Genomic DNA, 10,289 nt, shown 5'->3' on the forward strand with positions numbered 1-10,289 from the left:
CGCGGCCTTACCTGCCGCCTGCTTCCTCTGCTCGTCAAACAGGTCGGCCGAGCTGATGGAGGAGCTCCCCGAGAGCCTCTCCAGCCGCGCCCGGGTTTCAAACTGGACAAGACCAGGAAGAGGAAACATTAGGCCCAACACAAGCAGTTTTACAAAGAGAATCCCGGAGGGGCCGCACTGCCTGTCCCCAGGCTCTCCCCCCACAGCGGCTGCACGCACGCCCAGGCCCCCATCAGTGCGAGGGCACCAGAGGCGAGAGACGAGAGAGAGGGCATCTCTGTTGTGGGGCTGCTCTCACCCCGCCCCCCCCAAGGGCCACGATGTGAAGCCTCCCTCCGACACCTGTCATGCTCTGCTGTGACTGAGCCTGAACGCTGTGGACTTTAGAGCCAGGAGGGTTTCAGGGCTGGGAAAGCCTAGTGGCACGCGAACTACTCTTCAATGCGGAGAGAGTGCTACTGCTACCAAATAAAACCAGGACGTTGCCCTAGCTGGTTTGGCTCAACGGATAGAGCGTCGGCCTGCGGACTGAAGGGTCCCGGGTTCGATTCCGGTCAAGGGCATGTACCTGGGTTGCGGGCACATCCCCAGTAGGGGGCGTGCAGGAGGCAGCTGAATCGATGTTTCTCTCTCATCGATGTTTCTAACTCTCTATCCCTCTCCCTTCCTCTCTGTGAAAAATCAATAAAATATATTAAAAAAAAAAAAAAAAAACCAGGACGTTTTAGGAAGAATTCTCTGACCTTCCCAGATGCCTGGAACGCACCTGTCCCAGACTCTGCGCAGGCGCACAGGCTTCCGAATTAGAAGGAAGCCGAAACCTCTCCGATTCCATTGAGTTTTACTGCTTAGCAAGGTGCCACTAAGACAAGCAAGAGCCTGAAAATAAATATATCTACCCCCCAGAACCCATACCTATACACTTCATTTAACTCTGGTTAGAAATTATTAAGTTGCAGATGTATCAAAATTGCCTGAAGTTTATTCAAAAGAGATCGAATGGCCCTGGCTGGTTTGCCCAGTGGTTAGTGTGTTGGCCCTCAGGGTTGTGGGTTCAATTCCCGGTCAAGGGCATCTACCTCGGTTGCAGGTTTGGTGCCCGGCTCTGGTCAGGGTGCACAGGGGAGGCAAACATCTCTCATATCGATGTTTCTCTCTCTCTCCCTCCTGTCTCCACCCCTTCCCTCCCTTTCACTCTAAAAATCAATGGAAACAATATCCTCAGGTGAGGACTAAAAAAAGACGGAGTGGATGGCTATTCCAAACACTGAGAATGAGTAAGAGAAACATGAGGCACAGCTCCCATCTTCCAGTCACGCGCCCCCCCCCCCCCCCCCCCCCCGCCCCAGGGCAGCAAGGTGTGCTGAGTGTCAGAAACACCTGGGTCTGAGTTCCGGCTCCAGCTCCCCGGGGCCAGGGCATCGCAGCCTGAGCCCATCTCGCTCAACACCATCACCTGCTCTCCCCACGCCCAGGCCCCTGCCCTCCGGACACTCACATCAGCGTGGTCTTGTCTTCCAAAGTACATATCCGAGGAAATGGCTTTGACGTTGCCAAACTTCTTCTGGGCCTCATCTGTGCTTCCCACGGGCTCGTAGTCTGGCTTGCGGCGAGTAGTGGGCCTGCAGTTAGGACAGCCGAATGGGAGTGACATCAGCCAGACGGCGGAAGAGGAGCTTTCCGCCAGCTGCTCCCCCCGACCCCGGTCTCAGTCCCCCTGGTGGGGTCGAGCCCAGCAGAGGGGCCAGCTCACCGGGGGCCAGCAATCCAAGACGGGGCGCACTGACGAAGGCGAGGGGAGCAGTTTCACTTGGCCCCCAAGATGGCACAGGTCGGGGCCAAGAGAGACCCGCTTGGCCCACAACTTCTCCCATCGGGGAGGTGAGAGGGCAGTGAGTGGTGCCTGGTCCCCCGCTGTGTGGGGCACGGCCACGGGCTGGGAGAGGCTGGCAGCACGGGGTCCTACTAAACACTTGGCAGGCTCCACGGGGAGGCCGGCCCACAGCCTGCTGGGCACTTTATCTGCAGAGCTGCCAATTGGCCCACGGTGCCGTCCAATGCTCTGCGGCTTCACCACACAACCCTCCCCCCGCCATGGCTGGCACCCTGCACCTGCAGATGGGGGTGCCAGCCTTGGCAGACAGCCAGTGAGCAGGTGCAGAAAGCCACCTGGTGCTGTGGGCCTGGGAGGAAGCACATGAACCTTGCATTTCAGGAGAGGAAACCCCAGGGAGGCTCCCAGCCCCGGCCTGGCTCTGTGGGGGTGAGAGAGATGTACCGTCTTCAGAATCCACCCCGGGAGGGAGTTAGTGTGGAGTGTGCGTTCACACAGGGTCTGAGAAAGGGCGACTGGTGAAGGCACTTCTCACCCAAAGCCAGCCAGTCGCTAACTGTGGAGGAGGCGAGGCTTCCTCAAGGCAAAGGCAGCACACAGCCTCCAGGAACATGGAGTCACGGAAACGCGACACCACAGTCGCCTTCCAGTAGCTGCCCCCAGAACTGCCTGGCAAAGAATTCAAAATACGGTTTTAAGGCAGCTCGGCAACCTACAGGAATCGGCAAGATAGGCAACTCAACGAAATCTGGAACGTTATACACTAACACTGAGGAGTTCAACAGAGACAAAGAAATCATAAAACAGAACCAGACAGAAATTCTGGGCTGAAGAATACAAAACTGCAACAGAGAGCATCCACCTCCGACTTAAGCAGGAGAAAGAATGTGTGAACTGAAAGAGAATTCATTGGAAATTATCCGGTCAGAGGAGAAAAGAAGAATAAAAAAGTGAAGAAAGCCTACGTGAGTTATGGGATGCTCTGAAGAAGATAACACATTATGGGAGACTGGGGAGAAGAGAGGGAGGAAGAGACGGAAAGTGTATTTAAAGAAATAATGGCTAAAACCCCCCCAATCTGGAGAGAGACGGGGACATCCAGGTGGATGAAGCTCGTAACCCCCAGACAGACCCGAGCCAATACACTGTCAGAGACCAGAGACAAGGAGAATGTTGGAAGCAGCAGAGCAGACACTCGTCACAGACAACGGGCTCGGGGCTCGGGGAGGCTGTCAGCAGGCTGCTCAGCAGAGCCCTGGAGGCAGGGGATAGTGGGTGATATTAAAGCTGCTAAAAGGCCCGGCTGGGGAGCCCCGTTGGCTAGAGCATCATCCTGAAATGCCAAGGTTTCAGGTTCAATCCCCCGTCAGGGCACATACAAGAACCAACCAATGAATGCATAAATAAGTGCAACAAATCGATGTTTTTCTCTCTGAAATCAATCAATAAGTAATTTTTTAAAAAGCAAACAACTGCTGGGGACTCTTTCCCCCTCCCACGTGGGAGTCTGTACTTGTTCTTCAATAAATTCCCACCTTTGCTATACCATCTTCTGTCCGTGGATTCATTCTTCGACTCCGACGGACAAAGAATCCGGGAACCATCCTGCCCCGGGGAACCCCGCGTGTTCCAGTCCAAAAATCCCGTATCAGAATGAAGTAGGACATATATTCAGATTATTTGCATAAAACATAAATATAAAGCTCAAAGAATGATCACAGTGAGCACGTGAGTAACCACTAGGCATCCAGGCAGGTCAAGAATTAGAAATTGGCAGCAATCCAGAAGTATCCTTTGGACCATTGCCTTTTTTTCTTCTAACCCTTAGAGATGAGCATTTCCATCTCCAGTTTGGGGATATAAAGAATAACGCTTGCCCTAGCTGGTGTGGCCCAGTGGACAGAGCATCAATCAGCCTGTGGACCGAAGGATCATGGTTCAATCCAGGTCAAGGGGAATTACCTTGATTATAGGCTTGGTCCCTGGACCTGGTCAGGGTGCTTAAGGAGGCAACCAATCGATGTGTCTCTCTCACATCAACCGATGTTTCTCTTTCTCTCTCCCCCTCCCTTCCACTATCTCTAAAATATCAATGGAAAAAGTATCCTCAGCGAGGATTAACAAACAAACAAACAAACAAAACAAATAACGCTGTTCTAAACACAGGGTATATACAACATTTTTTGGTTGTGTATACAGATAGGAGTTGAATTGCTGGGTCAGAAAATGGTGCCAGTTTTCCAAACTGGTGTTACCAATGTATTCCCCCATTAAAAGTATGAGAGTCTCCGCTCTTTTCTATCTTACTAGAAGCCCGGTGCATGAAATTCGTGCACTCGGGGAGGGGGGGTCCCTCAGCCCGGCCTGTGCCCTCTTGCAGTCCAGGAGCCCTCAGGGAATGTCCGGACCATCAGTCAGACGTCCTTAGCGCTGCTGCGGAGGGGGGAGAGGCTCCTGCCACTGCCGCTGCGCTTGCCAGCCATGAGCCCGGCTTCTGGATGAGCGGTGCTCCCCCTGTGGGAGCGCACTGACCACCAGGGGGCAGCTCCTGCATTGAGTGTCTGCCACTGGTGGTCAGTGTGAGTCATAGCGACCGGTCATTCTGCCATTCGGTCCATTTGCATATTAGTCTTTGATTATATAGGTCTAGAGGCCCAATACACGAAATATGTGCAAGGGGCTCGGTCCTCGCAGCCACTGGGCTGCCTTAGCCCTCGCAGCCGCGGCTTGGTCCGGAAGGTCATCTGAAAGGTCGTCCGGACAGTCATTCTGCTGTTCGGCCGTCCGGTCTAATTAACATATTACACTTTTATTATTTTAGCCTAGTAGTTGGTGTTGCTAAATGTCTTAATAATTTTGACTGTTTTTGATGCATATAATAGTACTTCATTTTAATTTGCATTGCCATGATTACTAATGAAGATAAGCACATTTTTATGCAAGCTCATCAATCTATTAAGTAAAGAGGAAGTATGTGCTGAAAAACAACAACAAAAAACAGCTGCTGAAGGAGACCTGGCCAATGTGGCTCAGTTGGCTGAGCCATCATCCCACGCACCAAAAGGGTGCCCGTTCAACTCTCAGCAGGGCACATGCTCAAGTTTCGGGCTTGGTCCCCAGTAGGGGGCATGCAGGAGGCAGCCGATTGATGTTTCTCTCTCACATCAATGTTCCTCTCTCTCTAAAAAATCAATTAAAATATTTAAAGAAAAAACAAACAAACAAATAAAAAACAACAAGACACAACTACGGGCTGCCTTCAGGACACACATAGGTTGAAAGTTAAGAGACCAAAAGAGAGTAGGGATAGCCATATTTATATTAGGAAACACACGTTAAGCCAAAAACTGTAACAAGAGACAAAGGTCATGTAATGGTAAAGGAGGCAGTTCATCAAAAGTAATAACAATTGTAAATACATATGCACCCAACAGATCTGACAGGAGAAACAGACAGTATGGCAACAATAAGAGACTTCAATACCCCACTTTCAACAATGGATACATCACCCTGACAGAAAATCAATAAGGAAAATTGCACTTGAACTGTATGTTAGACCAAATGGACCTACAGACATATTGAGGGCATTTCATCCAACAGCAGCAGAACGTGCATCTGAAGTGCACACAGAACATCCTCCAGGATACGTCACATGCTAGGTCACAGAGCGAGTTTAAATCAAGTGAGGCCTTAACAAAGTTAAGAAGATTGAAATCATATTAAGTATCTTTTCCAACCACAATGGTTATGAAAGTAGAAATCAACAACAGGAGGAAAACTGGAAAATTCACAAATATGTGGAAACTAACACATTCCTGAACAACCACAGGGTCAGAGAAGAAATAAAAAATGTCTTGAAACAAATGAAAATGGAAACACAACATACCAACACTTATGGGCTACAGCAAAAGCAGTTCTAAGAGGCAAGTTTATGGCCAACAGGTAGGCACATGGAAAGGTGGTCAACATCACTGATCATCTGGGGAGTGCAAATCAAAACCACAGTAAGGCATCATCATCAAAAAGACAAGAGGTAAGCCCAGCCAGTGTCGCTCAGTAGTTAGAGAATTGGTCTTTCACACTGGTGGGTCGAGGGTTCGATTCCCTGGGTTGCAGGTTCAATCCCAGCTCCATCGAACTGCATGTGGTAGGCAACCAGTCAATGTGTCTCTCTCACATGGATGTCTCTCTCTCTCTTTCTATCTCTTTCTCTCTCTCTCTCTCTCTCTCTCTCCTCCCTCCCTCCCTCCGCCCCCTCTCTCTCCTACTCCCTTCCATCCTCTCTAAAAATCAATGGAAAAAATATCCTCCAGTGAGGATTAACAATAAAACAATAACAAAAAGAAGACAAGAGGTAAGTATTGGTGAGGTTGGGAGAAAAGGGAACCACTGTACACTGTTGGGGGGAAGGTAAATTAGTGCAGCTCCCGTGGGAAACAGTATGAAAGTTCCTCAAAAAATAATAGAAATATCAGATGCTCTAGTCATCTCACTTCTGGGTGTGTATTTAAAGGAGAAGAAGTCGCCCTAACCGGTTTAGCTCAGTGGACAGAGCGTCGGCCTGCGGACTGAAAAGTCCCAGGTTCGATTCCGGTCAAGGGCATGTACCTTGGTTGCGGGCACATCCCCAGTAGAAGGTGTGCAGGAGGCAGCTGATTGATGTTTCTCTCTCATCGATGTTTCTAACTCTCTATCCCTCTCCCTTCCTCTTTGTAAAAAATCAATAAAATATAAAAATAAATAAATAAATAAAAATAAAGGAAAAGAAGTCAACATCCTGAAGAGTCAGCTGCAATTCCATGTTCACTGAAGCTCTACTCACAAAGCCAGACATGGAGAGACCGTAGTGCCTGTCGGTGGGTGGATGGAGAAAACGTGGTGTATATAATGGGGTACAATTTTGCCATAAACAAGGACACCCTGCCATTTGTGACAACATGGATGAATCTGGACATTATGTTAAGTGAAGTAAACCAGACAAAAAAGACAAATACTGTAAGATCTTATTTACAAGTGGAATCAAAACTTTTTTAAAAAAGGTCAAACTCAGAGAAACAGAGTAGAATGGTGGGGGAGGGGTTGGGAAATGAGCAGATGTTGGTCAAAGGTACACATTTTCATTTAATAAGATGAATAAGTTCTGGGGACCGAATGTGCACATGGGGACTAGTTAACAATACTGTAGTGTATACCTGACATTTGCTAGAGTAGAGCTTGTGTTCTCAGCACAAAAAAAAAAACAAACAAAAACCCCAGCGAAATAGGTTAAACTAATTTGAGGTGAGGCAAATGTGTTTCTTATTTATAATGTATACACATGCCATTTTTTAAAAAGCCAACAGCAATACTTCTGTAAAAGGATTTCAGGCAGCTTTTAAAAAGCCTGAAAATTCTAGTAAAAAAAAATCAATACACATCCAAACCACACAACACTTGAAGGAATTTTCCATTTAAAACAGGCCTTCTCCCCCCTTCGGTCCCGCAGATCACTCCGTAAACACTGAGCACTCCACAACGCACGCAGGCGCTGCTCCACGGCACGCGGGACACAGCGGGAGCAGGCCGAGCGCAGTTCCAGTGAGGACAGTCCTGGCTGCACCTGCTGTCCAACATACTGGCAGTGTCACCGCACTATCAGCGCTCCCTGGTTTGGACAATACACTAAACAGCCCTTCACTCATAATCCCCCAAACTGGAGACAGTTCTCCGACAGGTGCATGGGGAAACGGGCTCAACAATAAAGAGGAATGAATAACACGGTGTCTCAAGGCACTAAGACAGTGGTCGGCGCATGGGCCACGAAGTTTCAATCGCACTGTACGTGGACGCCCGCACGTGGTATTTTGTGGAAGAGCCACACTCAAGGGGCCAAAGAGCTGCATGTGGCTCGCGAGCCGCAGTTTGCCGACCACTGCACTAAGAAAACGGAAATAAGTCAGTCTACACAGGCCAGTTACTGCCCAATTCCATTCCAACCCCGTTCTGGGAAAGGTAAGGTCAGAACACTGGGTGCCAAGAATGTTCTTGAAGCAGCAGAACAAAAGCGTTTACTTCCCAGCGACGTCCTTGGAGACCCCGGGTCACAGCCCCGCTGTTCTGTTCCGCATACCTGTCTGAATAGCCCGTGGTTTTCAGAATCGTGTCAGTCTCTTTGGCGCTCTTCTTTTTCCAATAGAAATCTGAACTGTCATCCCAACTAGAAAAAGAACTGCTCCGTAGCTCCATCGAATCGTCGAAGAACCTGATGAGAAAGAGGAGAACAGTGACGTGAGGCCTCAGTGACGCCGGGTACCGGGGGACGGCGCCTCCAGCTCCGTGAGTGGCGGGCAGCCATGTGGCCTGACCCGTGAACAGGAGCAGACACGAGGTGAGTCATTCCCAAGGACTTTGCTCAACTCGCCCGGCCCCATCTCCTGCTGCAAGAGGTGTGTTCCAGGGGCTGCAGCCTCAGGCAGGTGCTGAAACCTCTATTCATCTGGACGGTCAAGGTGCCACGTGAAGGACACCCACAGCTGACATCAGTGAAGAACAAACCATGGTGTGTTAAGAGCTGAGGGGATGTTTGTCACTGCAGCATAAGCTAGCCTATCCGGACAGCACGTGGCTACAGGTTACATATTTCATTTTCGCTGGGTCTCGTTCTGCCAAGTTAGTCACAACTGCTGCTGCTGGGCCTGGGGAACAGACGGCCTCCGAGGAGCTCCTGCCGGCAACGCCCGCCCGTCAGCCCCAGGACAAGGCTGCAGTCCTCACAGCATCTACCACTCACTGTCAGGGACGCTCATCAGCCTCCCTCTGGACTCAGATAGAGCGAGGGATCGGGCCATGTGAGGCGGGCGCTCCTCCAGTCTGAGGGGCGTGAACGGGGTGGGGTCTGTGAGCATCGCCGAGCAGATGGCCTCCCGGGTCCATTTACACTTTCCGTAGCTGAGCATCGCCGAGCAGGCACTGCCCAGAGGCCAAGCTCGACAGCGCTCGGCTTTCGGTCCTGTGCAGCGAGTCTGACCAGAGCAGCAGGGTTTGCGGGAACAGCTCGGAGATCAAGAGAGGAGGCAGGTGTGCCAGAGCCTTAAGAAAAGGGGACTGTGCCCTAACCGGTTTGGCTCAGCGGATAGAGCGTCGGCCTGCGGACTCAAGGGTCTCAGGTTCGATTCTGGTCAAGGGCATGTACCTTGGTTGCGGGCACATCCCCATAGGGAGTGTGCAGGAGGCAGCGGATCGATGTTTCTAACTCTCTATCCCTCTCCCTTCCTCTCTGTAAAAAATCAATAAAATATATTTAAAAAAAAAAGAAAAGAAAAAGGGACTGTGTTATCCCAGAATTCCTAACTGCTGTGGATGGAAAAGCCCAGCCAGCCACGTGCGCCCCAGGAAGCTGGAACTCAGGAGGGTCAGGAGAGGCCGCCTCCAGCTTCGGTCTCGGTCTCGGAAAGGAAGGTGGTGGGAGAGAATGTGGCTTCCTGCAGGGCGTCGGGACGGACGCTCGAGGAAACGAGGTGAGCACTGGCTCCCAGGCCACAGGGAGCCGCTCAGACAGACAGACAGACAGACCCCTGGGCTGTGGGAGGGGCCTGCAATCAGAGATGAATAGAAAACAAGTAGGCAGGGACCCCAATGAGCCAGGACTGAGGTGGCGGGGGGAGCGAAGAACAAATATACTTTTTCCTGACAAACCATGAGAGGTGAGGGGTAAACCTGCTGTTTGACGCAGAGGTGAGAGCTGCTGTGGACAACAGGGAGAAAGCAGGACTTCCGGTGTGGGTCCCGCCTCCTCAAGAGGGTCACTGAGAGCAGATGGCGTCCCGCTAGCCTCTCGGGCAGGGAACATGGAAGCTGAGCAGCCCTCCCTGTGCTGCAGTGGCCCCCCCCTCCCTGAGCACGGCCTGCTGGAGGAACAGCCCCTCCCTGCGCAGAGCAGAGACCAGAGACGGAGTGACCTGACGTCACCGGAGAAGAAGGCCTGGAAGACGGGGCTGCCTGCGGCCTGGGGAGTCCGCCTCAGGGTCTGTAAGGCCCCGGGAAAGACTGAGCCCAGTTCCACGAGGAATTTAACGCCTCTTGACAGAGCTCTGTGAGGCGAGGAAGCGGGCGAGGGGACATAGTCCCCGGAAACCCAGGGGGATGTAAGTCTGAATGGACTGAGGAGGGGGTGCTGCAGGCCCCGGAGGGTGCTGGGTGCCCGGGGCACTGGACAGGGTGGTTGGTATTTCTTCACACTCTGAGGTTGTGAACTTATTGGATTTTGCAGACTTGATATCACTGTAAGGAAACACTCATTTACATAAACCAAAGTGCTGGACCACAGGGGCATCAGATTTTAAGAAAATGACTGATTCAAAAACAGGAGAGAGAAGCCACTCTGCTGGGATCCTACTAATTAGCAAGAGCCGCTATGCAGCATTCCACCGGCTGGCTGGGCGGGGCTCTCTTCCTACACGCTCCCGCCCCCCCTCCC

General features: G+C 51.3%; 1 protein-coding gene across 1 annotated transcript in view; it reads right to left on the reverse strand.

Moving 5' to 3' along the window:
- Positions 1 to 10,289, reverse strand: part of ARFGAP3 (ADP-ribosylation factor GTPase activating protein 3) — a 50,424-nt gene that overhangs the window by 9,592 nt on the left and 30,543 nt on the right. The window contains exons 12-14 of the mRNA XM_014535123.1: positions 7,944 to 8,075; positions 1,499 to 1,622; positions 12 to 102 (exon numbers count right to left, since the gene is read on the reverse strand). Coding sequence (XP_014390609.1) covers positions 12 to 102; positions 1,499 to 1,622; positions 7,944 to 8,075 — 347 coding nt within the window. The remainder of the gene's footprint in view (positions 1 to 11; positions 103 to 1,498; positions 1,623 to 7,943; positions 8,076 to 10,289) is intronic.

Source organism: Myotis brandtii, unplaced genomic scaffold (genome assembly GCF_000412655.1).
Source record: "Myotis brandtii unplaced genomic scaffold, ASM41265v1 scaffold138, whole genome shotgun sequence".
NCBI classification, from domain to species: domain Eukaryota; kingdom Metazoa; phylum Chordata; class Mammalia; order Chiroptera; family Vespertilionidae; genus Myotis; species Myotis brandtii.